This window comes from Trematosphaeria pertusa (assembly GCF_010094035.1).
Source record: "Trematosphaeria pertusa strain CBS 122368 unplaced genomic scaffold BU26scaffold_2, whole genome shotgun sequence".
Taxonomy (NCBI): Eukaryota; Fungi; Ascomycota; class Dothideomycetes; order Pleosporales; family Trematosphaeriaceae; genus Trematosphaeria; species Trematosphaeria pertusa.
The window spans coordinates 3,763,314-3,788,304 of record NW_022987213.1 but is presented as its reverse complement, the minus strand read 5'-3'; the positions used below and the strand labels follow the sequence as shown (position 1 = coordinate 3,788,304).

Sequence of the window (24,991 nt, the reverse complement as noted above, 5' to 3'; positions counted from 1 at the left end):
TGGTTCGGAAGCGTTTTGCGCTGGGGTTTTCCTGGGCCGGTTGCGTATTTTACTCGGCTGCGCTGGAGCCTTCGGAAAGTTGTCATTCTCTATGTGTATAAATACAATACTCCGTGAAGCATGAGATCTAGCCGCATGTTGGGAAGCTTGAAGACTGCTTGCATTGGCTCACGAGTCGGAGCGGCAGCTTTTGCTTAGATGATGGCAAGGCTCTATTCCGAAATTGAGACAAGGGCACCCATCGATCAATCATTTGACACTCCCTGTGCGTTGGAGGAAGCGTAGGCGTGCCGCTTACTGATATCATGGTACTGGTTACTTAGGTGGGCACCTTTGTAAGTGAAACGTGACTGCGTGATGTCAAAGCTCCAATTTCGCGTCGCTTCCCCACACGCGTCCCACCCCTTACCTCCACTCCAACTTTTTGCATACACGCAGTCCGCCAACAACTCAATGGCACCGAAAAGTAGTCCATTTACCCCGTCATCCCAGAAGACTAAGCAGCAATCCATCTCGAGCTTTTTTGCACCGAAGCCTTCGCCCGCCATCAAGCCCGCCGCTAAGCCTGCAACGCCGGCGAGCGCGCCTCCGGATTCGGACGAAGATGACCTTCCCGTACCACCCTCCGCACTCGCCAGCCACAAGCGTACGATCGGCGATGATGAAGAACACGATGCAAGCCGCTCGTCGCCACCTAAGCGGGTCCGGTATGCGACAAGTGGTGGCTGGAAGGACGATATGAATAGGGACAGGGATAGCGAAAGCCCACGACGCCCATCACTTGGGCAGGCATCTCCAACAGATCTGAATGCTAGAAAAGTGGAAGTGAGAGCAGACAGGACTTCCAAGTACATCTTTTCATCCTCTCCTCCAGCAACCGATGAGAATGAGAGCACAGAGGAAGATGCTGCGGCTGCGCAAAAACGTAAGCAAGAGCTACATAAGAAGTTTGTGAAGAAGCTTGGGAGACCTGATGCCTTCGCGGAGCTTAGAAAAAGAAACAAAGTCGTTGACGAGACTGCGAAGGAGGGCAAGGATGCAGAGGGTAGAGAACAAGACGAAGAAGAGAGCCCAAAACAGCCGCCGAAAGGGAAGAAGGCCACTGCATCAAAGAGGGCTGGAAAACTTACCCCGATGGAGAAGCAATATCTCGATATCAAGCGAAAGCACCTCGACGCCATCCTGGTCGTGGAGGTAGGCTACAAGTTCCAATTCTATGGCGAGGACGCGCGGATCGCCTCGAAAGAACTTGGGATTTTCTGTATTCCAGGCAAGTTCAGATACGATGAGTACGTAAAGCCCCGGTATAAATGTGTGTCTTCGTCAAAAAGTGTGCGTTCGTTTCGCAAAATGGCTCCTTGGTGGCTTTTCGCGGCACGGCAAGCTACAGACTAGACGTATTGTTACACGCTTTGAGAGCTGCGCTGACCGATCACCCCTACTTTTAGGCATCCTTCAGAGGCGCACCTGGACCGATTTGCTTCCGCAAGCTTTCCCGTACATCGGTTGCAAGTTCATGTCAAACGACTAGTTCAGGCAAACCACAAAGTTGGTGTCGTAAGGCAGATTGAGACGGCGGCTTTGAAGGCAGCTGGCGACAACAGGAACACCCCGTTCATACGAAAATTGACAAATCTCTACACCAAGGGCACTTATGTCGATGATATCGAGGGACTAGAGGCCCCCGGCAGCGGCGCTTCCGGCCATGGTGCGCAGTCGACCGGATACCTACTATGCATCACGGAAACGAACGCCAAAGGCTGGGGCACCGATGAAAAGGTGCAGGTTGGGCTCGTGGCCGTACAGCCAGCGACCGGGGACATCATTTATGATGACTTCGAGGATGGTTTTATGAGGAGCGAGATTGAGACGCGTCTGCTACACATCGCCCCAGCAGAGTTTCTGATCGTCGGAGACCTATCGAAGGCTACAGACAAGCTTATTCAACATCTCTCGGCCAGTAAAACAAACGTCTTTGGGGACAAGGCCCGGGTAGAAAGGGTTGAGAAACCGAAGACCATGGCCGCGCAAGCGTACAGCCACATTTCGAACTTCTACGCGGACAAGATGAAATCCAACCAGGATGAGGTCTCCACTGGGCAGGGCGCAGGTGCGATCCTCGACAAAGTCCACCAGCTGTCCGAGCACGTCACCATATGCATGTCAGCGATGATTGCCCACCTCAGCGACTACGGTCTGGAGCACGTCTTCGACTTGACGAAGTATTTCCAACCTTTTAGCGCAAGGTCGTACATGCTCTTGAATGGCAATACGCTATCCAGCCTCGAAATTTACCAGAATCAGACCGACTACACCAGCAAAGGTAGCCTGTTCTGGACGATGGACCGCACAAAAACTCGCTTTGGTCAGCGGCTTCTCAGGAAATGGATTGGCCGGCCGTTGATACACAGGGCCAGCCTAGAAGAGCGCATAGCTGCCGTTGAAGAGCTTAAAGAAGGGGAGCACACAAGGCCTGTTGACAAGCTGAAGTTCTTGCTCGGAAAGATCAGGACAGATCTGGAGAAGGTTCTCCTAAGGATCTATTACAAGAAATCCACACGACCTGAGGTTCTTTCGGCGCTCCAGACGCTTCAGGATATTGCAGGAGAGTATTCGAATGTCACGTCGGCCGGTGATACTGGGTTCTCCTCGAAATTGCTGAGCGAAGCTGTCTCGAGCATCCCAAGGATCTATCAGGATGTCAATAGTTTCCTGGAGAAAATCAACGCCAAAGCCGCAAGGGACGATGACAAGTATGCTTTCTTTCGAGAGGAGCACGAAGCGGAAGACATAAATGATTTCAAGCTGAGCATTGCCTCTGTCGAAGATGATCTCAAAACTCATAAGACAGAGGCGGCTGCGAAGCTTGGAGTGACTAAAGTGGACTACGTCACAGTCAGCGGCATTGAATACCTCATCGAGGTCAAGAAGAAGTCTCCACAGGAGAAGAAAGTCCCAGCTTCCTGGCAACAACTGTCCTCCACGAAGGCTGTCTCGCGGTTCCACACACCGGAGGTCAAACGGATGTTACAAGAACGCGATCAATACAAGGAGTCGCTAGCAGCAGCTTGCGAAGCGGCATTTATGCGATTCTTAATCGAGATCTCGGCGAAATACCAGGACCTGCGTGACTGCATTCAGTCTCTTGCGACCCTTGATGCTCTCCTCTCCTTAGCCACTCTAGCTTCGCAGCCAGGTTACGTTAAGCCCACCTTTACCGATGACATCGAGCTCTCCATTATCGGCGGTCGACACCCTATGGTCGAGCAGCTCCTTCTAGAGAGCTACGTTCCAAATGACGTCCACCTCTCGCATGAAGACACCCGCGCTCTGCTCGTCACAGGTCCGAACATGGGCGGCAAATCGTCCTACGTTCGCTCTGCGGCGCTAATCGCCGTCATGGGCCAGATCGGCTCTTATGTGCCTGCTACCGAAGCCCGACTGGGCATGCTTGATGCAATCTTTACGCGAATGGGCGCCTTCGACAACATGCTTAAAGGCGAGAGTACCTTCATGGTCGAACTCAATGAAACCTCCGACATCCTCAAGTCCGCTACTCCCCGCTCGCTCATTATTCTCGACGAACTAGGCCGCGGAACAAGCACCTTTGATGGTGTTGCTATCGCTGAAGCAGTGCTCGACTATGTTGTCCGTGATATACAGTCTCTTACGCTGTTCATTACGCACTATCAGCATCTCGCGAGGATGCAGGAGCGATTCGAAAAGCATGAGCTGAAGAACGTGCATATGCGCTTCGAAGAAAGAGACGGTGGGAAGGAGGTCGTCTTCCTCTATGAGGTGGCAGAGGGTATGAGCCATCGATCTTATGGGTTGAATGTTGCGCGATTGGCGAGGGTGCCGGAGAAAGTCATCGAGATTGCGGAGGGGAAGAGCAGGGAGCTTGAGGAGCTGATGGCAGCGTCTAAGATGTCGAACATGTGAGTATTTCTCAAGCCGAATCTGAAGGTAACGAAAGCTGACGTATGTCTAGGTCCCGCATGATCAGAGGCCTGCTTCAAGATGATGAGCCAAGTCTAGATAAGCTTGTTGAGGGTATCGAACAACTATAAGAGTATGTATTAGTGGTCATCGGCGGCGTTCGAACTGTATGAGGTACGGAAAATCTTATAGAAATTAATAAGCATTGCTCAGCTTGTACATGAATGGAGGAGCCATTACAACTCTTCTGCTCCCTCGTTCCCTTGACTCATCATTAGACCGGTTCTAAAGCAACCCTCGTTCCCTGCGGCTCCACGACCCTGATCAAATCACCAGTACTCACCTCTCCACCCTTAACAACAACACCCATAATGCCCACCTTACTCACCACCTTCCCATCCCTCGCCTTAACAAGCACCTTCTCCTTTAGGCCCTTGCTATGCTTCTCAATCCCCGGTCCCGGCCACCTCAACCCTGTGACCTGCACGATTGGCACATCGTCGCCCTGCCCAAAATACAGGTAACTACCCTTGGATAAGGAGACCAAATCTATGCCGTACGTGGTGATGTTTTCGCCGAGCTCGCCTGGTTGGATGGTAATGTTTTGGGAAGACAGGTCGCGGAAGAGCTCGTACGGTATGAGGTGCACCTGTCGTAGATTGGGGGCCGAGGGGTTGGTAGAAGCCTGAGATTGGTGTCGTGTTGTTTGGCCGGAGTGGCAGTCGTTCTGCACGCCCAGGCCTGGGAGGAGAGTGATGGTAGGTGTATAGGTTTTGGAGAAGGTGTGTTTGGAGGAGAGGTGCGTGGAGTGGACCGAGGGTGTCGGCATGGTTGTCTTGGATAGGAGTGTCGACGCTTCGAAGCGAGGAGTAGGAAGACTTTTAGAGCGTGGACACCTGAAGTCCCGTTTTACACGTGGGTGCGATGCTGTATGGAGACCCGTGTCATTGGTCGCTGCTGAAGTCGTCGATTGGCCACGAGCTTATCGAGAGGTGCGGGGAAGAGAAGTCGTGCATAAGACGCGCATCTTGGATACGGCTAGACATGTGGCAGCATGCTGATGGCGGAAACGGGTGCTGCCCTGCAGTCAGAGCCCTTCTGTCGGTATATTGGACGCATATAGTCTCGCAACGTCGAACGAGCCACGAGATCGAGCTTTCAATGTCCTTGGCGTTTCAGACGGGATTCGTCAGGTTGAACGATTCCTTCCTTCCTCGATCATAACGGTAAACATATAGGTGCACCGTCTCTTCGCCGGATTTTTCATCCCCAGGAAGCGGATATGCCAAAGATTGCGTGGAATGAAAGCCAGCATCCCTCATTAGATCAAAGAAGATTTCCTCGCTGGAATGCCGGATCTTCATCGCTATTGCAACAAAGACGTTTGGTGAAGCTTTTGCGATACGGTGACATGTGTTGACCAAGGCTGGGCTATTGGAAGTTTCAGTAAGGATATCTATGGATAAGAGGAATGGGAGCGTACCAGCTGTCCGGATTGTATGTACAATCCGCCGCAATCACTAAGCCTATGTGCGCACTGCGACAACTTGCGGGTAAGTCTTCTTCCCAGTCTAATTCTCGGAATTCGAGTGTACTATCCTTGGCTGGTTTGGCGGTTTGGATATTCCGCTTGACGATTTCTTCTGCTTCAGAAAGATCGGTAAGCATAACATGCGCTCCTTCAATCACTTGCGCGATCGATATGCCGACCTACGTGCTATCAGTACTTGAACTTGTGGGGTCTGGGGTTAGTCTACCATGCCACAACCTGTACCCAGCTCTAGAACCTTCAGTGCCCTTTGGGGTTTTGGTAAAAGTTGAGAGCTTTCCCTGCCCACTCTAGCTAAGAGATCGTTCATATGACAAGATATCGTGATGCCGGCATCCCTGTGCATTTTCAACGGAGGGCTCCTTAATCGACGAAGGAAGAGTATAGTACCACATATGGCGAGCAATACTCTCACCAGTTTCTTCCCAGATATGTATTTCATTGGTACCAATACAGAAGCGTCTCTCCACAATCTTCGCAGCTTCCTTCTTTCCACTGGAAGTATTTACCGGCGCGCTCCACGCGGACACTACTCCGCGACCATCTCCTTCTGCAAGTGTACTGTAGTCATCGAATCCCGACTTGGGTTCCGTACCTATGCGAATCCTCAAAGGGGACCGTGTGCAAGACTTGCTGAGAGGGAGAGTAACAAGGAGGGCCCGTATTCCTGCGGTCCATTGAACAGTTTTCCACACGATGACTTCTCCTGTATTTGCACTCAAAAGCTCGGTTGAGAGCAGCACGTCGCATGGTAGAAACGAATCCCCCAAATCCGAAGTGATGGTGATCAGGCAATTTACTTGCTCTTTTGATGTACTCTTTCCGTGTATGATGCGCGGTGGTTTGAGAAAGCGGATATACCGCATCGCAGGATAGACGAACAAGGATAAGACTGGGTGCGACGGAGACAGAAGAGCGATGAAATGCAGTCGGGAGCGATTTAGCTTCGCGCCATCTTCTTCGGCTGCGGCTCCGGCTGCGGGAGTGCACCTGGCATGTGCGGGAGCACGTGCATCGTCCGTGCGTTCTAAGCCGGTGGGTGGTGATGAGACGTCAACCGCAGCCTCAACCAAACCTCAGCCTTCAACACCTTGCATCGCCGCCCTTTGCAGCCCCTCACTTCGCACTGTGAAAGATCGCAACCACATTCATACCCCTTGAGCTCAATGCGCCGTCAGATAGCGGCTCGCCGCTGCCACTACCTTCCTTTCCTTCCCCAGCCACCTCATTGATCGATCACCAGCACCATGTACCGCCGCGGCGACCCACGCTGGAACCGCACGATCCAGAATATTACCCATACAGTCGAGCACGCAAACGAGTCGGCACAGGAGAACCTCTACAGCTTTACGCATAAATACGTCAATCCCTGCCTGCAATCTGTCACCGAATGCGTCAACGCTTGCACAGCGCCGTGCTTCCCTTCACAGAATGACCGCCGGCGGCATCGCGCACGATCGCGCGGTAGAGAGGAACTGAGCTTCGATTTCTACGATGACTGGGAAGAGGATGAGAACGATGGGCTGCTGGGGTGGGGAAACGATAATCTGGATCGGCTGTGGGGAAGCTCGAGCAACTATGGGACCGTGTCTCAGCCTGGTCGCCAGCGGGCCATGAGCTACGGCACTCGGCAACGCGACAACAGATATAATACTGCGAGGAGGAAGAGTGCAGTACAGCCTCATGATGGAGGATTAGACCCTACGATTATCCCTAGCTCATCATACTTCGGCTTCCTGGGGAGGCTACCCTTCAAGATCGGCGGGAAGGTGCTACGGTATAAGCCTTCGGCGGCCGATCTGACGGAACATCCTGGGCAGTCAAGAAGAAGCCACGAAGAGCATGAAGAGTCGCAGCCGCTGATCGACGAAAGTGAGGACGAAGCGCACCGCGAGAATAAGAAGAAGGGGCACACGCGGCAGCGGAGCCATACCAGCGCATCCGGTCAAACAGCAAGCTCTCTAAGTTCTAGAGGTGACATCTTCCCCAGTGAAGACGAGGACGACGCCATACCTCTAGACGACGAATTTGCTGTTGCACTCGAGCGGCGGACGACAGGTCAATGGCGCGATGACACCAGCAGCGGAAGGAGCAAGGTTCGCTCAGGCAGCAAAAGCAAGCGACCAGCTGGTTCACGAGTATCTTCGCGAACAGTCTCGTCGCGGAACACAGTTGATTCAGGAAGAAGGAGCGACGACGCGAACATGAAACGCTCCGCATCCGCAGCTATAGAAGAAGTCCCTACATTATCCGACTTCAAGCAAGAAGAAGAGCGTCTACGCATAGAAGAGGAAGCAGAAATAGCGCGCAAGCGACATGAAGCGCAGCAGTTGGCTGTAAGACGAGGTCTAGCAGTGGATCAGCATCTCCAGCCCCGAGCACTTTCGCCCAGTCTTTCATCACCTCACAGTCAGTCTGAAATGGCAGCAATGCAGACTTCAACCTCCCCACTACTGCTCCAGACAACGAGCGAAGCGGACGCTGAATCAGATGCAGTGCCGTCTCCCTTCCCAGCAGTGGATTCGCAAACAATGCCTGATAGCTCCTCGTTCCATGTCGATGAATCAGATTATTCCAGCATCGCGCCCACGCCGAATAGGCCGCTGTCTCTGAAGGATGAGCCACGGGAAGTTTCCGCGGAGTCGAACGATTCTAGCTTTGTGCCCGCGCGCCTACCACATTTCGATTCGGGACCCGATTGAAAGCCAAAGACTAGCTCAGGATCATGTTTAAAAGTCAGGATCTGATTGAAGCTCCCCAAAGCGAGCAAATCATCGCCCTGCCGCGCGAATTGTTGCGGCAGATGGCAGGGCCGATACGCTAGTCACCACTAGCCTGTATGCTTGGATGTCGCGTCGAGGGAAGTAGCCCAGCTGTTGGAGGAGAGCTGAGAAGAAGTGTGACGTTCTTACCGCATTGCATTACCTGTATGACTCGATTAGAACTCGAAAGGCATTGGGGAAGACGGACACGAGCATTGATGATCGTTATGTATTGATGATACGTTTGCATATGCTCGAGCATTTTTAGGTATCTAGCAGAGGGCGGCACAAGCCCATGTCCATGTAGATGTACGATGAGATGATAATATGACACTGTCGATAACCTAGAACAAGCGTACATTCTCACAGCCCTCCGAATGTGATCTGCTTCTTCGTGAGACCCTGATATATCTCATCTAGGACTCCTCTCTTCCTCTTCTTACTCTCCTCGTTGTCTTCCCGCTCCTGCTCTTCCTCTTCGTCGAGCTCAGCGTCCTCTTCCGTTCGCGGTTTCCATGCGGCGATGCTGCCGTCTGCGTGCGCGGAGTACATCTCTACATCATGTGCACGCCACGTCAAAGCCGTGACTCTGTCTTTGACATTGCGCTGTCCCTTGGTAGTGGATGCTTCATGCACGCGCTTCTGCTGCTCCGGGCGCCGTAACCGGCGGAACAAGTTCCCTTCGAAAAGCTCGTATCCCAGGATCTCGTGCTCGTTGGGGTAGAACAAGATATCCTTCTTCGGATGCAAGTTCTGCACAGGTGTCAGGACAGGAATGCAAGGCGCTAGTCCCGAATTCCTGACCATAGGCCCAAAGTTAGCGAGCGTGTTCGCGCCTGATTCTGTACTCCAAACACGGATGCGCTCGTCGTGGCCGCAAGTTACCAAATGTCGCCCATCTTCTGACCATACGATGCCGTTGACAGGACCTCTGTGCGCTTTCCCTTGGACAGAGTTGCGCGTGAAGGAGGATGTTGGTTTACCCAATACACCGACTGAGTCCTCCAGATCTAAGACGCCGAGCTCGCCTACGCTACGTCTGACGTCCCAAAACCGTACACTTCCGTCCGTCGCCCCACTAGCAAGTATATGTTCTCGGATCGGACTCCATGCCGTGCTTAGGATGGCACCTGAGTGACCTGCTAGGCTATGTGTGCTAGCTCCGGATCGTAGATCTACAAGGCGTACTGAGGGATGCTGGGTTGCGCATGCGACGAGGAGATGCGAAGCAACGGGCGAGAGCGCGATGTTGTAGACTACGGAGTCTAAGTCGAAGGATGCGGACGGCGCAAGCGTCTCGCTGGAGTAGATCTTGACCGTGTGATCGTACGACGACGTGAGGAAGGCCAAGCTGTCGAAGGGATAGAACGATATCTGTGTGATGCCCAGCCTATGCTCTTCCGTCGTCTTATTCACAGCCGACAGCGGCCCATACGTAAAGTATCCGTCTGAAGCGATCGGCTGGGATTCGAGATCCCATATCGCGATCGAAGAATCTGCGCCACCGGAGAGCAGGTACCGACCTTCAAACTTATCGATCGTGAGCGCATTCACGCCAGAGACGTGCGCTGGTAGACGTTCGTCTGCTTCGTCGCGCGAAGGCGCACGCTGGCTAAAGTTCACGGTGGACGGTTGAAGGGCGTAGACGAGAGGCGAGGCGGTCGCACGTTTGACAACATCGTGTGAGATAGAACCGTAGGCTCGTTCGAGGAGGTGTTGTGTGTTCATAAATAACCGACTACATGCTTTGTGGTTGGGATGTAGAGACAGTTCCCGGGAGGAGGTTGAAGCCTAAGTGGAGCTAGGACCACCCTGCATTATGTAAGACATTCACTTGTCGACGCTGTTAGGTGCATCGCTTCGCCTCACCTCTTCCTCGGAACATCACCGTTGAAGAAAGACCTGATGAATTGAAGGAACCAACATGGTACAAAGAACTAGCCCATTTGCAGAGCCGTCTTCCGGCGATGAAAGCACACGGTCTAAACACACGGGGAGGAGAGCAACGGTATACGACGCCGCAGCAGGTGATTAGACACAGTCGCTCCAAGATCAAATAATGTGCTGACACGCTTTCAGGTAGAGTAACACAGTCCGGTTTCTTGGGTCTGAAAACGTTCGAGCAAAAGCGCGCCAATCAGCCTCTCCGCCCGGACGAGGTTCTCTTCAAGAAACTCAGCGCGCCAACCCGTTATGAGGAGACTGACTACTACTATGCGCACAAGAATCTTCCATCGGATCAAAAGTTACCTAGTGGCGACCTATTGAGTGCGCTACATGCATACATTTCAAAGCTCTTTGACCGAACTGAAGAGGACGGGAAGGAGAAGACCTGGAAGTGTATGGACGAGACGGCACTTATCGCTCTCGGGATCCTGATGGAAGAAGTGGCGAAAGAGGTTATGGGCGAGACGGGTGATCTTGCTCTGCTTGAGGCTGCGCGAACTGATGAGGAGAGGGCATTTGCGGGTTTGCCTCCAGAGCAACCGAACAGTCCGCAACTAGGGGAAATACTCGGTAAACAGCTTGGCGAAGATGATAAGGCGTATTTGATGCGTCTGATTGAGAGCGAACGAAGTGGGGATCGAAAAGAATATGCTGAGCGCATGCTTCAGAGGCTTAGGAAAGATGAGGAGGCTGAATACCCCTAAAGGGTGCGCTCGGGAAGCCAGGCCCGTCGACGTTACTCATCATCAAGAAATCTTTAGAATAGCCGAAGCAAAGTAGCTTCCGAAGGTACTTGCCATTTCTAAAAGTTAAGGGCTTAGCGGTCTTTCTAAGGCAGGCACGTCTGGACGAAACCCCACCTCACCATCCGTGCCGAGCGAATCTCTGTCACTTCCCCGACCGGTAGCTTGCTTCAGTCATGGTGAGTTATCGATGCCCACTCTAATGCCCTTGCTAATTTCATTCTAGGCGCCCAAAGTAACCACCAACGCCGCGAAACAGGCCACGATCCTCGCATGGTTTCACAAGACGGCTGTCGCACATAGCATCAAGGATCTCGAGAAGGCTTTGCCGCAGGTCGCATCGATCAATGGCATGCAGGTGAAGGACTACCTGCAGGCTCTGTCGGACGAGAACATGATCCGCGTCGAGAAAGTCGGCAGCGGCAACTGGTACTGGAGCTTTCCGAGCGACGCGAAGAAGGCGAAAGAGGATGCTCTGGAGAAGGTTCAAGAAGAGTACAACAAGGCCAACACCATTGTCACGGAGCTCCAGGCCAAGGTTGATGAAGCGGGAGCCGCACGTGCAGAAGACGAGGATATGCTCATGGGTATGGGTAGGAACTCTTCAGTAGATCGTGTACCGTTGCTGACAGCGGTAGGCTGCGATCGCAAGACTCTGATCACCAAGCATGCGGACTTGACCAAGGAGCTTGAGAAGCTGCGGCAAGAGCTAGCCGCATACAGCGAGCAAGACCCGGTTGAGATGGAAAAGAAGCGAAACGAGACGCAACTGTCCCGCAACGAGGTCGAGAAATACACGGATCAGGTGCTTAGCATGGAAGGCTGGTTGAAGGAGCAGACGGGCGGCGACCTGGAGCAAATGTCCAACATCAAGCGCATGTACTACGGGGACGAATTCGACGAGGAAGAAGGCGGATTACGTGAGCTTTGAGACGGCAGAAGGGCATTCTCTGGAGGGAAGTTCATAAGTGTTGCTATCTGGGTGTTCGAATGTACAAGGCTTTCAAGGTGCTTCAGGTCGGACGATCCTTGTGCCCCGGCAATAATTCTAGATGCCTGATAGCTAACAGCTAAGCCACATAATCAGATGAATCATCTCGAATCATCACGCTAATTCCTGGTGAACCTCCACATCCAAGCAATCAGACTGTGCCTGAGTCACTTCAAATGACTGTTCCTGGCAATAACGCTGTCCACTTGTGGCTTGCGTGGTCCAAGCGCCCGTTCTAATTCGCTTCCGATTCCCGCGTCATCTTTCACCAAACGGCCAAACGGTTAACGCAAATATATACCACTCGGCGCCTGCACCCCTCCATACATTATTGCCTACCATTTCTGACTGAGACTACACAATCGGCTCAAATATCGAAAAATTGAACTCGCTTTCTCCTCTCCATATCTCACTAGACAGCTGCCAAATACCCCGCATGGCTTCTACTACCACCGCGACGCCCTCCACTACCGAAGCGGCGCCCAACGACCCCGGTCCCACGAGCCCACCACGACGGGGAGGACGAGGCAGAGGTCGCGGACGAGGGGCATATTCAGGGTCAGACAACGCACATGAACCCTCGGGCTCAAGAGGGCGTGGAAGAGGCGGCAATCAATCAAGCCGCGGTCGGGGCCGTGGGGCTAGAGAAGGAGGAGGCCCTCGCGGCGGAAGAATCCCAGAGAAGGGCAAGGCGCCACTCGTCACTACAGAGGGTGTTCAGGAAGCTCCGGTATCTGCCTCAAGACCCGCTGCCACGGAGACGGATGCCGATGCGGAGGAAGGAGAGGTGTGCTTTATCTGCGCCTCATCCATCCAGCATATCGCTGTTTCGCCTTGCAACCACCGGACCTGTCATATTTGTTCCTTGCGACTCCGAGCACTGTATAAAACGAAGACGTGTGCGCATTGCAGGACAGAATCGGACCATGTCATATTGACGGACGACCCAGAGAAGAACTATGAGGACTTTGCGCCGGAAGATTTCTTCAAGTCGGATGACAATCTAGGAATACATTTCGAGAATCCCGAGATATTTGAGGACACCCGGTTGATACTGCAATATAATTGTCCGGATAGCGAATGCGATGTTGCTTGCTTGGGTTGGCCAGACTTGCACCGCCATGTCAAGACGGCGCATGGCAAGGTTATGTGGTAAGTACTCATTCCCGCGTCTCTCACACCAATTCCCACGACCAGGTGTTACGGGGGCAGCCCGCTAGGAAGTCCCAAGAATGACATGTTAATTCTACATAGCGATCTTTGTACACGAAACAAGAAAGTCTTCACGCACGAGCACGAGCTCTTCACGTACGCTGAGCTTAGGAAGCACCAGAAGTTCGGCGACGATAACCCAGGTGCAGTTGATCAGAGTGGATTCAAAGGCCATCCCGACTGCGGTTTCTGCCGGCAGCGATTCTATGGAGACGACGAACTATATACACATTGCAGAGACAAGCACGAACGCTGCCATATCTGCGACCGACACAGCGAGGGCAGGAAGCAGCAGTACTACGTGGACTACGATTCTCTAGAGGTTCATTTCCGCAAAGATCATTTCCTTTGCCCTGATCGAGAGTGCTTGGAGAAGAAGTTCGTCGTGTTCGACTCCGAGATGGATTTGAAGGCACACCAGCTGGAAGTGCACCCCAACGGCCTCTCGAAGGATGCTCTGCGGGACGCGCGAAGGGTAGACATGTCGGGTTTCCAGATCCGCTCGTCGCATGAGCAGGAATTTGGCGGACGGCGAGACGGTCGTGGACGGGAAGGGGGTAGGGGCAGGGGCCGAGGAAGAGACCCTAACGCAGAACCGCTACCTCCATCCTCCGCTCAGCCGATGAGCAGAGCCGAACTGGCGTATCACCGTCAGATGGCGTTGCAAAACCCACAACCAGGCACCGGACGAGCATTCGGTGGCCAGCTCACGGCTGGACCTACACCCACTGAAGCATTTACGGCTAGGCCTACACCGTCCGCGCCAGAGCCCACCACAGTAACTGCATCTCGCCCCTCGGCTAGAGCAGCGAACAACGTCGCGGAGGGTGTGGCCCAGCTGAGCGTTGGCTCCCAACCAGCCAGCTCTGTAGCCCAGACGCCGCAGGAGCAAGCTCGACTTTTGCGGCATAATGCAGTGACGGAAAGAGCTTCGAACATGCTCCGCAACGACCAACTAAAACTCCAAGAGTTCCGAAATCAGATATCAGCTTACCGCAACTCCAAGGTGTCGGCCACGCAGCTCATTGAAGGCTTCTTTGCTCTCTTTGACACAAGCTCAGCCGAGCTCGGTAAGCTCATCAAGGAGCTTGCGGATATTTTTGAGATACAGGCCAAGCGCGAAGGGTTGCTGAAGGCATGGAGTGACTGGAAGGCGATCAACGAGGACTATCCGTCTCTTCCGGGATCGGCGACAGCACAGTCCTTGAGTGGTGTTCTCGCGGCCCACGGCGGCTCAAGAGTGTTGAAGCTGAAGAGCTCTACGGCGCAATCGTCGCGCTCAGCGGTGAACAGACAGGCAAGCTGGTCCACGGCCTCATCGAACAGCCTGTTCCCTCCTCTGCCCGCCGCGTCATCAGGTCGTGTAGGGGCGAAACCTGGGCAAGTGCCGTGGGCCACGTCGTCGTCAAGCAACCGTGTCTCGCCCATGCCCTCCCGAGCCACATCTTCTGCGGCGTTGAACAACACACAGAAGCTCACCGAGGCGTTCCCGGCACTCCCGGCAGCGCCAAAGCCGACGAGCACCATCTTCAGCCCAGGATATTCTGGCGCAGGGCTTCGGCGGGATCACAGCGGACGCAACACCCCTGTGAATGCATGGGGTGCGGGCGGGGGAATCGGGTCGAGCAGCGCTGCGAACGGGCCGGCACCGGAGGAAGCAGGCGCTGGCGGGGGAGGAAAGAAGAAGGGCAACAAGAACAAGAAGCAGACGCTGTTCCACTTTGGCTAGCGATGAGGTGCATATGTAGGGCCCTGCAGACAAATATCTTGGACTGCCTGATTCGGCGTGCGGACTGTGGGAGTGTGGACGGCACCCCGGAACGGCGGTGGGCGGCATTCAGGCAATATGTAGGGGTGCCGCTGGGGGAATATGGCGGCAGGAGGGTGGGTTGATGTCGGCGTGAGAAGGGCATTGAGCAGCGGTGGACAAGGTGGACAAGGTGGACAACACAGCGATGGAATAGCGGGTAGCGCGTGGACAGATGTCCGATATAGACAATATTGCAGTCAACAGTGGGAGTGGGAGTGGGAGTGGGAGTGGGTTGCCGCTGCGATGCCGACGGCGTCTCGTGCAGTGGGTGGCATTGGGGGCTGCGATGGCGCGGGCCTAGCGCAGCTCGAACCGCGACGGCGGATCGGTGTGCGGAAGGAGCCTGCCCCGTGGGAGATGGGCGATGGCGACGCGTAGATTTGCGGGCCTGTGCCATTGCGGCGCGCACGATAAGCACTTGCAGCACCAGCGCAACAAGACATGATGCCGGCTGCAGGCGGTGCAGGCCAGCGCAGCCTGAATGGGGGCGACGGCGCCCGGAGAGGCAGCTGGCGGCGCGTTTGAGCAGTGGCCGTTTCAGTGCGCATCCACGGCACGCCAGACGGCCGGGTTGCCCCAAGCCGTGTGCCGAGGCGGCCTGCCCTTCACTAATAACTGCCCCCAGGCCCGCGCGCTCTCGCACCTGCTGCAGCGCGCGGGTACTACCCATAGGCCCATAGCGAGAGACAGTGCGACGAGCGCCCCCAGAGCATCGCAGCGCCTGCAGCCCGTTGACACTGGCGCCGGCGCACAGAGACACGGTTGGGAGCCCCAGCAGCGAGCCTCGCCCGGCACCGCCTCCCCCACAACCGCATCCACACAGCACTCCGCTCCCATCGCGCAGACGACGCCCAACACTCGCCCGCCGCGTCTCGTCTCGTCTCGTCTCGTCGCCAGCCTCGCCCACACGCGCCGCCGCAGCGCTCCTCTGGTCGTGCACCGCGCCAGCAGCAGCCAGCAGCAGCCAGCAGCAGCCAGCAGCAGCCAGCAGTGGGCAGCGGCCCGCCCAGCGCGACATTGTTGAGCCCGCCCGCGCGAGTACAAAGACCATGCGCCCTCGTCATTGAACCTGCGCGCCCCGTCTCTGCTTGCCTCCCCCACGAGCACGCCCTCTGCCTCGCGTCCGCGCCCTGCTGAGAGCAGCTCGCCCCCTGCTGCCGCCGCTCTCCGACTCTGCAGCCATCTCCGGCCGCGAACCACCCCGCCGACATGTACTCTCGGCAGAACAATCAATATCCTGTCCCGGCTCCACCACACCCACAGCAAAAGTCTGAGGGTGCTTCGCTGCCGCCGCTCCCCACTCCCCACGACTCCTCCACCATGATGTCCATGCCGCCGCAGCAGAGCCAGCCCGTCTACGCCGCTGTCGACCATCTGAAGCCGTACATAGGCTCCAAGAATGGCCGCACGTATCGGTGCGTATCCCGCGTCCAATTCTCCGAATCGTGTCTCACGCAATCTACAGTCTGCGGGTCGAACAGCAGCCCATTCGCGCCCGCATGTGCGGATTCGGAGACAAGGTAAGCCCACGGCCCGGGCCCCCGTCGCTATGGTAACCTTGGATGAGACTAAGCCATGTGACCAATGATAGGACCGTCGGCCCATCACGCCTCCGCCTTGCATAAGGCTCCTCGTGTGCGATGCCGCCACGGGAAAAGAGATAGACCCCAATGAAGTAGACAGCACCTTCTTCGTCCTCACCGTTGATCTATGGGACAACGAGGGCACGCGTGAGGTGAACCTGGTCCGCCATTCGAGCGGAGCTCCGACCGTGTCGATCTCGAGTAGCACTACCACATCGTATCCGCCGCCCGTTGAGCGTCCAGCTATGTATATGGCGCCCGCCATGACCCAGCAGTTCGACATGTACGGTCGACCAATGCCACCGCAACCTCAGTACAGCGCCCCTTCCGTGCCGCCATCCTACTACCAGGGCCACGGAGGCCCGCCGAGCTACCAGTACAGCAACCCAAATCCGTACGCTCACAATCCCGTGCAAATGCCAATGGTAGCACCCCCTCCTCCGAGCTCTGCCACCGGCATGTTTACGAGGAACCTTATTGGAAGCCTCACCGTCAATGCCTTCAAGCTCACCGACACGGACAACAAGGTGGGATTCTGGTTCGTCCTGCAGGACTTGTCGGTGCGGACGGAAGGCTCTTTCAGGTAAGAGTGTCCGCCCTCTGGCGCTATTGAAGCTTCACTAACAGACACAGACTGAAGATGAACTTCGTCGATGTCGGTAGCGGCCAGAACAACAACACGCTCAACCAAGGCCGCGCCCCCGTCCTGGCCACCTGCTTCTCAGATCAGTTCCAGGTCTACTCGGCCAAGAAGTTCCCCGGCGTCATCGAGAGCACGCCGCTCAGCAAGGTCTTTGCGAGCCAGGGCATCAAGATCCCGATTCGTAAAGATGGTCCTAAGACCTTGAGCAATCAAGCCGAGTATGATGCTGACGATTAGAACAGCAAAACGGGAACGGGGCGACTCTAAAGAGGTTTAGAATCAGAGAGTTGCTGTGGACATGGAGAGAGTCAAGGAAAGAGAAGGGAGCTGAAGACAGCTCCCCCGGCCTTATAACACCAATGAAGGTGGGCCACTCGTCGGCAGAGAAGGAGCAGGAGCGAATCGGCGAGTAAGGTCAATCCCCCGATCTGTGATACATTTCCCCACCTGTCCGAGACCACAACGTATGGTCCGTCGCGACGGTAGCAGAAGGCATTTCTGCTTTCGCTGGCCTGTGCTCTTTTGCATTGATTTTTCTTGTTACGGTTATGGGTGGAGTTTTTCGAGTTCATGATTGATTGAGACGGGATGGAAGTGGTGATAAAAGCTTTGTCATGGTTTGGTTTGGTTTGGTTTGGTTTGGTTTGGCTTGGCTTGGCTTCTGGAATACTTCTGATACCGTTAGATATTTCTGCTCTTCCTCGGCCGCTTCGGTCCTCTGGGCTGTGACGCCGGTTGGATAATAGAGGCGCTGTTTTGCATGCGCGCAATACGTTATTTGAAGTCTTGCTTCCTTGTCGACGTGCTGTGTTCAACCTCCGGCGCTCTGGGTTGGAGCTGCTCGGTACCTTGGTATGCTAGTTGCGCGTGGATGGTGACTGTGAGGGTGGACGTTTTCCCTTTTTGTAGAAAAGTGTGCAAGGTCGTTGGATATATGGCGGACTAGATCTCAGGAGGAGGGTAGGTCGCATGGTATGCGTAAAGAGTGATGGGTAGACGTTTCCCTTTCATAGAAAAGTGCGCAACGTTGAATGTATGCCGGACTGGATCTCGGGACGATGGTAGGTAGCATGGTGCGCGTGTAGGGCTCAAGCTGGTCGGCATCAGCAAGAATAGTCATCGTGAATCGGTCGAGACGCGATTCGGAAGGGGAAGCGCTCGAGAGCTAACGGATAGTGTTGTCCAACGGGACGTCAACATTGGACCGCTAGAAGCATTCCCAGGGTCTCGAAAGGCGCGTGATCTTCGTAAGCACTACTCGAACTCGAGAGCGTTTCCTGGAGCAAGACTCGAGACGCGGGCTCGGCGTGATATGACATCGTAGAGGAGGTGCTCATGGCAGCTGGGGTATGTCCAACGAGTTGGAGTAGGAAGGGGAGGAATGGCACGGCGCTTGTATGTATGTATATGCGAGACGGCGTTGTAACGGGCGGATTCTGTTGGTTAGCAGGAGCTAGATGGGTCTAACCAGTGGAGAGTGGAGTCTGGACGTCTTTCAGCAAGCTTGTATGAGCTGTATATAGGCTTGCTTGCTCCAGGGCTATATGTTGCTGTCGCCTCCATGGCGCGCAATCAACGGAGTCGCCAACGCGTTAAGGCAGATATGCGTGTACGATGGCGGTCGCGCCAGAGAGTCCTTGTATTTCGACTATGTGCGAGGCTCGGAGAGGTGTTTAGGAGTCTGTGGGCGTCAGCGCCAGATGTTGTTGGTGAGAGCGGTAGGACGATGCGGGTAGCTTGTTGAGGACTGGATGTAAGCGCCCTGTGTAAGGGGAGAGGAAAGGGAGAGCATCAAGTGCCTGTTTCTTCGTTCTGAAAGACGTGAGCATGAATTGGGTTTTCATGGGCGACGATGAACGGCAGTGTCGCTCAGTCACCTGGGCAGACCCACGATCCAAGCCGCATGCCCAGGGAAAGATTTCTGTGCTTGCAGAGATAGCTGATGTAGGAGACTGGGACCCGGGTGTCAGTGAGGAGGATCATGCGGCGAAGTAGGTGTGGAAGGGGAGATGAAGATCCTGGACTTCGAAGGTTGACGCCGAGCAGGGACAGGCAAAGCACAGATACCAGTGGCGGAGTGATCGACCAAGGCGGCTGTCATCGATGTAGCTCACTTAGATCCAAGAGTTGTAGTCCCTCCCCACGTGTTTATGCCAATGTCAAGAACTCTTAGGTATACCCGCTGTGATGCTCCTCCATAGCAGATCTTTGGCGCGTGACTTAGCTAGGCCCCGAACACGCCATACCTACCGCGTTACATCGCAGGCCTCCCATACCCGCCAAAGGCACAGAACCCATGCCGCACAGCAACTAGCAGCAGAACTGTCCATCCACTCAGCGTCCAAACTCACTATCCGCGGAAAGCTGAGAATATGCGGTACGAGCATGGAAAGGAAATGTCGTACGATAACCCTCGCACCCTCTCGCATTACATACTCCAACTTGCTTTCCTACCCGCATACATCTCATCTGGGCACGACGCTAACAGCTGGACCCGGGCCCTGTACCCACCGTGTCTTCTTCCAAGGTTTCATCCGCATACGCTCCTCCTCCCCCCTCCACGTCACGTCCTGTCGTCTTTACTCGCTCACTCATTCACTCACCGCTCAGCCTTCCAAATCCACTATGCAACACTACTGCAAGCGTCCCTCCCCCTCACCCTCTTGGCACCTCTCTGCCCAAAAGCAAAAGCCAAAATATCCGTCCGACCGCCTTCCCACCCAAAAAACCTTGGAAAAGCCCGCGGGCCAGTTCCTTGGTTCTTGCTGGGAAGAGAAGAAACTGGTTGCCGCCGTGAGAAGCCTTGGAACGCTGTTCCGCGGAAACTAAAGGGGGGCCCGGCGCCTAGGCTAAGACTAGAAAAGGCATAAATGTGGCGGTGCCGCCGGGCGACGCGCGCACCGTCCCTCATGGACAAATTTCAAAAGCGCATGGCCCGCCCGGGGGATCGCGACCGGCGCTGCTGTTTTGCTCGCAAAGCCACAGCTACCCCTTCTTCTTCTTCCTCTCGTGGGTCCAGTAATCAAAGCCATTTTATAGGTAGCTCAACATGCGAATAGCACGATAGACATACAGTAGACATCGCGATTACAAACAATGCTCTGCGCGGAGACGCCGCTGCTTGCGGAGCAGGAGAGTAAATCTGCGAAAACTTCGGCGTTCTCGATCCGATCCTCGCCGTCTCCGTGTTCGCTTACTGTGAGTGTTCGCAATAATGAGATCACAAGATCAGATCAGATAGGCATCGGCACGCAAAAAACCTGCCGGCCTCGTATACAGAGGGGATGGACCCAAGAAAATTCCCAATCAAACGGGTGAACAAGCCAGTGGCAAAGCCGCCCGCGCAAAAGCCCCGTAGATGGAGAAGGACACGTGGAAGGGGACCCAGCAATAGGGGTAAGGTTGGGAACATGTACCTGTGTTTGTTCGTTCTCTCCGCTCGGAAACGCCCGCGCGCCTTTGTGGAGATGGGATTTTTATCTTTGCCTCGTGGAATGCCGTGGTCCCCTACAAAGGAATAGGGGGACGACCCACAAGCGCTTCCTCCTCGGCTGTTATTCTGTTGTACCTGATTCAAGGGCGTGCTAATTTAGCTAGGTGTGCGGGCCTCCTTACCATTACGTCTGGGACGCTATCTCTATGGCCTGTTGGCCAGTCGAACCCTGGGAGGCGCAAAACACGGTAGGCGGCTGTTGGGAAAAAGATCATTTGCCACCGGCGTCGGATCGGAGGTAAGGCGACGAGTTCCTGGCCGGTGCTATGCGAGTAGTAGTACAGCGTGAGAGTAACAAGACAAGAGGTGCCCATGGAAAAATATGCGATTACTATTACTACACGCATATTCAACGCTTCCAAAAACGACCGCCATGCATCAATATATTACACTGCGACGAAATGGAGGATCTGATGCGGGAAAGACAGAAGAGCCGAACAAAGAAGACATCCATACCATGCAAAAAGGGTCTCATGCCATTATCGTCTCGTCTTCATCTCCATACAAAATCGTTGCTTCGTCGAAACTCGTATCGAACCAGGTGAACGTAGTTAGAGGACCTGCCGGCAGGACGAGGAATCACGCCTCTTCTCTCTCTTCAGGGCTGCAGAGTATTAATCCAGTAACATGATCGTGGTCGACAAAGGAGATGCGTTTTGGCGTGAATGCAGAAAAGGCGGTCCAACGCATACTAGTCTATGCCAACGCGTACTTAGAATGGTCGCATCTGAGGGCCGCCGAGCTGGGGAGGCTGCATCATGGGCGCCGCGGAGCTAGAAGGCCCAAGGCGGTGAAACATCTGGATCAAGCGCTCCCCGACACTGGGCTCCAGCTCAGTGCCATCCCTCGCAATCTTGACTTCGCGGTTAGCGTTCCAAGGGTTGCGAAGCCCGCGTGTGCGGTAAAAAGGTAGTCGGTTTGTCGAGACCCATTCCACCTTGAATGGCTTCCCCCAGCTTTGCGCAACCGCTGGCGTCTCTGCATCCACTTGTTCTTCCTTCTCGCCATGGTCTTCTTCCGGTTCTTCATCAGTCAACTCCGCTTCCCAGAATATTGTGCCGCGTGCAGAATCGTCGATAATTCTTCCCTTGGGAGCCCACTCTGTCGCAGGTGTAGGGATGGATTTGGGCACGTCTGTAGCCTCCATAATGTTGTCGGGTTTCGGGACCGACCCCAACAGCTGAGTGTCGTCCTCGAGGATGGGCGATGCCATGCGAGCGTAGCCGAAGTATTCTCCGGATTTGTTGGCGGAGAAAATGAGGTAGACGTTTTCCGCAGTCTATTGTCGTTAGGTACTCGTTGCCGAAGCACTCGTAGTCATTGTCCACTTACCTCATACGCCTTGTTCAGCGTTTCTTCATTGTGAGACTGGGTGGCCCAAATACCGTTGCGAACGCTCAGCTCCAGGTCCTGCAATGTCAAACTTTTGACAATGAAGTACTTCTCAGACGCAATGGAAGTTGTCCTTGCATCCTCACCGCTCTTACGGGGAGCGGTTTCGCTGTCTACTTGCACTGTCTCGCTTTCGGCTTCGCGGGGCGACCTTGGAGGCGACCCACTGCCTGGCTGAGCACCCACCATGGCTGAAGGGCCGGTGGGCACACCGGAGGCTGGTGCCGAACTGCGACGGAGTCGGCACACCAGGCGGACGCCATTGAACCGAGAGTCGTGGAACCTGTGCATAGCCGCGGTACATGCTGCTTCTGTACGGTAATTGACAAAAGCGCAATTGCTCTTCGAGATGAGGAAGAGACTCTCGATGTCGCGTGTAGCATCGCGAGAAAAATGATCCTTCAGAGCAACAACGGTGGTCCCTGGGGGAAGATTTCCGACCCAAAGTGCGTGCCCGGACTGCTTGGGTTTTCGAGGTGGTCCACGGGGTATCGAACTGGCCGGCCCTGTGCGATGCATAGCTAAGGACAGAGCCGTTAGTGAATTCCTCTTGTCTATGCGCTCTAGCCTAAAAGTTCTCAGCGTTCTAAGCAAACCCACTCACCTTGTGCTTGCATGAAAGGTCCACCAAATATAGAGCCAATTGTTCCCGGCTCTCCTTGGCCCCCAGGCGCCATGCGACCACCCTCTTGCTGAGACATGCCCACGTCATGTCCAGCTAAAGGAGCATGCGCACTTGGCAGACTTTGTCTCCTCCCAAACATCGCTTGGCCCTGAGCGCCTTGGCCTGGGAAGGCTTGCTGGAATTGCGCTTGTGGTCCATACGGCGATGGATAGTAGAGATATTGTGAAGGTTGGGCGAAGTTCTGATATGGCGTTTGCATCGAGCCGGGACCGGCTAAGCGTTGTTGATTGGTAGGGAAAGCGGCGTAGTTGGTGTGCTGTGAGCTTTGAGCTGGCACGAAGTTTTGCGGGTACTGCCCTGCGCCGAATCCAGGACCATAGGGAGAGTGCGTTGGTAGAGAGGCAGATGCGGGGCCGGGAATCTGTAAGTTTTGCTGGAGTTGGTAAACGAGAGCGGATGTCGATGCGCCGGACAGTTGTCGTTGGCCATGTTGCGGCGGCGCTTGAGGGTTACCCTGAACTGCATCAATGGGGGCGTACTCAGGGAGTGCGCCTGCCATTGCGCCCATGTTCAAGGACGATTGTTCCTGGGCTGGATAAGGCGGACTCGTTGGGTGCGCGGGCGAGCGAAGGTCGGGGTGGAATTGGCCCTGCGGGATCGAACTGAGCTGAGAGTAGAAGGGGGTGTTACTACTAGGAGATTTGACGTTCGATGGGGTCGGGTTGGAATGGCCTTGGTGTTCATCATGCGCAAGACCAGCTGTCATGATGTCCAAAGGCTGGGAGCCAGATCCGGTGGGTAGGTCGCCCATTTGATCCTCGAGAATGATAGGAAGAGCAATCCACTGCTGTACCCAAACGAATGCCATGTCAGCCCATATTTGAGAAAAGATAGCGAGCGACTAGGGTAGCTAGGAAACACAGTTTCAAACAGATTTTTTGAAGCGATTGTAGTTGAACGCACAACGTACCTGGGCCTATATCAAAATAAGTGATAATTCGAGTGGCGACCCGGAAGGACAGAGTACCGAAGTAGAATGCTCTCAAAAGACGAGGTGTTTTTGGAGTATGCCAATGAGACGAGAAGAGATGGAAAGGATGGGTAAAAAAAGAAGCGAAGAACTGGTGATGCCCGATGGGGGGAAGATTAACGGCTGCGGTCGAGGTACCACCTGGACCAAAAGGCTCGCTTGCAGCGGAACAAAGATGATGGTCAGGATTGCGTGGCCAGTCAGACGGCAGAAGCAGTCTTGACAGCTTATGAGGTTTGACAGCGCAACGGCACTGACGATAAGAAGGGACAAGCGTGCGCGTGGGTTGACGTTCGGATGCTGCAGCGGCGAAAGGAGCTTGAGAAGGGTTCACTGGGCGGGCCCAGTGTAGGCGGGAAGGCGGCACGAGGATTTTACAAGCCCTCTGCCTCAATTGCCTCTCGGTGCAGTGGCTTTCCGGCGTATGATTGGTTCTGGAACGACAGGCTGTGGCTGTTGGACTGGCTGTCGAGTTGACAGGGCCCGAACCGAAGCTCTGGAGGCGAATTGATCTTCCAGGAATGAGGACAGGGTGGAAATTGGGGCGCAGACGGGCAAAACAAGTACTGTATGAATTAGGGGAGAGAAGGTGCCGGGCTGGAGCGTTAGTCGAAGTGTGGCGAGTGACGCCCGTTTCTAGACTTCCATAGGCCGAAGGCGCGGATCCTGGCCGAAGCTTAGCGGACCCTTTGTGGCCCTAAACGACCCTACAGATGGAGCTAACGTAGCATGTTAGGACGACATAGCAGGAGACTGCACGATTCCCCGGAGCAAGCAGCCCGTGAAGCGAGCTGGCTGGTGGATGCTCCGCGCGTGGAAGGCAGGCGGGAGGCATGTATGAGGTATGAGGTGCAGGAGAGAGAGATACGAGGGCAGGAGCATGCTAGGGGGCCCCCCGCGGGCAGGCATAGAGCCGTTCTTGTTGCAGTTAGCCAGAAGTCATGAAGTAAGACGCAGGTAGTCGGCGCCTTCGAAGGAGCCTCCAATGCCAGCAGTCCAACGAGACGGACAGCAGCGAGCGACAGTGCCGGCGGGGAGCGCGCAGGCTAGGCCGCCCAAGACGATGTTCCTGTGACGAGGGCGCCGACGAGCAGCTGCAGGCGCCGCGTGGCCGCTGTTTCGTTATGCCAGCAGGACATGGCTGCAAGGGCCAGCATCCAGGCCGGAGGGGAGGGAATCAGGCAAAAGAGCGCGCCGGGGGACAGAGTGCGTCGGCGGGGCGCCGGCGTCGGGCGTGGGCACGAGCGCGTGGTTGAAGGGAGGGGTGAGAGT

General features: G+C 55.0%; 11 protein-coding genes across 11 annotated transcripts; 7 read left to right on the top strand and 4 right to left on the bottom strand.

Annotated features, from left to right (window-relative positions):
- Nucleotides 1-409: 409 nt before the first annotated feature.
- On the top strand, nt 410-4,139 carry BU26DRAFT_600985 (DNA mismatch repair protein MSH3). Its single transcript, XM_033835220.1, has 3 exons — nt 410-1,289; nt 1,449-3,938; nt 3,992-4,139. Exons 1-3 carry the CDS (start codon nt 454-456, stop codon nt 4,068-4,070), a joined length of 3,405 nt encoding a protein of 1,134 aa, XP_033690484.1. The 5' UTR covers nt 410-453; the 3' UTR covers nt 4,071-4,139.
- Nucleotides 3,993-4,941, bottom strand: BU26DRAFT_156672 (MOSC domain-containing protein). Its single transcript, XM_033820066.1, has one exon. The coding sequence runs from the start codon at nt 4,766-4,768 to the stop codon at nt 4,214-4,216; it is 555 nt and encodes a 184-aa protein (XP_033690483.1). The 5' UTR covers nt 4,769-4,941; the 3' UTR covers nt 3,993-4,213.
- Nucleotides 4,942-5,114: 173 nt separating this feature from the next.
- BU26DRAFT_528170 (uncharacterized protein) lies at nt 5,115-6,354 on the bottom strand (the record flags this gene model as incomplete). Its single annotated transcript, XM_033830832.1, has 4 exons — nt 5,115-5,370; nt 5,423-5,649; nt 5,697-5,826; nt 5,879-6,354. The coding sequence occupies 4 exons, from the start codon at nt 6,352-6,354 to the stop codon at nt 5,115-5,117; spliced, it is 1,089 nt and encodes a 362-aa protein (XP_033690482.1).
- A 202-nt stretch (nt 6,355-6,556) lies between these two features.
- On the top strand, nt 6,557-8,606 carry BU26DRAFT_515190 (uncharacterized protein). Its single transcript, XM_033828005.1, has one exon. The coding sequence runs from the start codon at nt 6,736-6,738 to the stop codon at nt 8,188-8,190; it is 1,455 nt and encodes a 484-aa protein (XP_033690481.1). The 5' UTR covers nt 6,557-6,735; the 3' UTR covers nt 8,191-8,606.
- Nucleotides 8,477-10,016, bottom strand: BU26DRAFT_515189 (WD40 repeat-like protein). Its single transcript, XM_033828004.1, has one exon. The coding sequence runs from the start codon at nt 9,976-9,978 to the stop codon at nt 8,614-8,616; it is 1,365 nt and encodes a 454-aa protein (XP_033690480.1). The 5' UTR covers nt 9,979-10,016; the 3' UTR covers nt 8,477-8,613.
- A 107-nt stretch (nt 10,017-10,123) lies between these two features.
- On the top strand, nt 10,124-11,097 carry BU26DRAFT_156647 (uncharacterized protein). Its single transcript, XM_033820065.1, has 2 exons — nt 10,124-10,277; nt 10,330-11,097. Exons 1-2 carry the CDS (start codon nt 10,175-10,177, stop codon nt 10,899-10,901), a joined length of 675 nt encoding a protein of 224 aa, XP_033690479.1. The 5' UTR covers nt 10,124-10,174; the 3' UTR covers nt 10,902-11,097.
- Nucleotides 11,010-12,119, top strand: BU26DRAFT_156631 (meiotic nuclear division protein 1). The gene is made up of 3 exons (XM_033820064.1): nt 11,010-11,119; nt 11,167-11,527; nt 11,579-12,119. Exons 1-3 carry the CDS (start codon nt 11,117-11,119, stop codon nt 11,869-11,871), a joined length of 657 nt encoding a protein of 218 aa, XP_033690478.1. The 5' UTR covers nt 11,010-11,116; the 3' UTR covers nt 11,872-12,119.
- On the top strand, nt 12,120-15,244 carry BU26DRAFT_156601 (uncharacterized protein). Its single transcript, XM_033820062.1, has 2 exons — nt 12,120-13,083; nt 13,186-15,244. The coding sequence occupies exons 1-2, from the start codon at nt 12,368-12,370 to the stop codon at nt 14,870-14,872; spliced, it is 2,403 nt and encodes an 800-aa protein (XP_033690477.1). The 5' UTR covers nt 12,120-12,367; the 3' UTR covers nt 14,873-15,244.
- Nucleotides 15,245-16,070: 826 nt separating this feature from the next.
- Nucleotides 16,071-17,452, top strand: BU26DRAFT_156626 (uncharacterized protein). The gene is made up of 4 exons (XM_033820063.1): nt 16,071-16,368; nt 16,419-16,473; nt 16,545-17,119; nt 17,170-17,452. Exons 1-4 carry the CDS (start codon nt 16,163-16,165, stop codon nt 17,414-17,416), a joined length of 1,083 nt encoding a protein of 360 aa, XP_033690476.1. The 5' UTR covers nt 16,071-16,162; the 3' UTR covers nt 17,417-17,452.
- Nucleotides 17,453-19,077: 1,625 nt separating this feature from the next.
- Nucleotides 19,078-20,066, top strand: BU26DRAFT_156572 (uncharacterized protein). The gene has a single exon (XM_033820061.1). It carries the CDS (start codon nt 19,367-19,369, stop codon nt 20,006-20,008), a length of 642 nt encoding a protein of 213 aa, XP_033690475.1. The 5' UTR covers nt 19,078-19,366; the 3' UTR covers nt 20,009-20,066.
- A 1,318-nt stretch (nt 20,067-21,384) lies between these two features.
- Nucleotides 21,385-23,557, bottom strand: BU26DRAFT_417246 (uncharacterized protein; the record flags this gene model as incomplete). Its single annotated transcript, XM_033823192.1, has 3 exons — nt 21,385-21,951; nt 22,005-22,570; nt 22,669-23,557. 3 exons carry the CDS (start codon nt 23,555-23,557, stop codon nt 21,385-21,387), a joined length of 2,022 nt encoding a protein of 673 aa, XP_033690474.1.
- Nucleotides 23,558-24,991: the final 1,434 nt, after the last annotated feature.

Bases quoted from the DNA above. Each gene is read 5' to 3' on its own strand.
- BU26DRAFT_156601 (XM_033820062.1), top strand. From the start codon at position 12,368: ATGGCTTCTACTACCACCGCGACGCCCTCCACTACCGAAGCGGCGCCC. The intron at 13,084-13,185 runs GTAAGTACTCAT...AATTCTACATAG, and splicing joins GCGCATGGCAAGGTTATGTG to CGATCTTTGTACACGAAACA.
- BU26DRAFT_600985 (XM_033835220.1), top strand. From the start codon at position 454: ATGGCACCGAAAAGTAGTCCATTTACCCCGTCATCCCAGAAGACTAAG. The intron at 1,290-1,448 runs GTACGTAAAGCC...CCCTACTTTTAG, and splicing joins GGCAAGTTCAGATACGATGA to GCATCCTTCAGAGGCGCACC. The intron at 3,939-3,991 runs GTGAGTATTTCT...ACGTATGTCTAG, and splicing joins GCGTCTAAGATGTCGAACAT to GTCCCGCATGATCAGAGGCC.
- BU26DRAFT_156572 (XM_033820061.1), top strand. From the start codon at position 19,367: ATGCTCCTCCATAGCAGATCTTTGGCGCGTGACTTAGCTAGGCCCCGA.
- BU26DRAFT_156647 (XM_033820065.1), top strand. From the start codon at position 10,175: ATGGTACAAAGAACTAGCCCATTTGCAGAGCCGTCTTCCGGCGATGAA. The intron at 10,278-10,329 runs GTGATTAGACAC...ACACGCTTTCAG, and splicing joins GGTATACGACGCCGCAGCAG to GTAGAGTAACACAGTCCGGT.
- BU26DRAFT_156626 (XM_033820063.1), top strand. From the start codon at position 16,163: ATGTACTCTCGGCAGAACAATCAATATCCTGTCCCGGCTCCACCACAC. The intron at 16,369-16,418 runs GTGCGTATCCCG...CGCAATCTACAG, and splicing joins AAGAATGGCCGCACGTATCG to TCTGCGGGTCGAACAGCAGC. The intron at 16,474-16,544 runs GTAAGCCCACGG...GACCAATGATAG, and splicing joins TGTGCGGATTCGGAGACAAG to GACCGTCGGCCCATCACGCC.
- BU26DRAFT_156631 (XM_033820064.1), top strand. The intron at 11,528-11,578 runs GTATGGGTAGGA...TGACAGCGGTAG, and splicing joins AGACGAGGATATGCTCATGG to GCTGCGATCGCAAGACTCTG.
- BU26DRAFT_515190 (XM_033828005.1), top strand. From the start codon at position 6,736: ATGTACCGCCGCGGCGACCCACGCTGGAACCGCACGATCCAGAATATT.
- BU26DRAFT_156672 (XM_033820066.1), bottom strand. From the start codon at position 4,768: ATGCCGACACCCTCGGTCCACTCCACGCACCTCTCCTCCAAACACACC.
- BU26DRAFT_515189 (XM_033828004.1), bottom strand. From the start codon at position 9,978: ATGAACACACAACACCTCCTCGAACGAGCCTACGGTTCTATCTCACAC.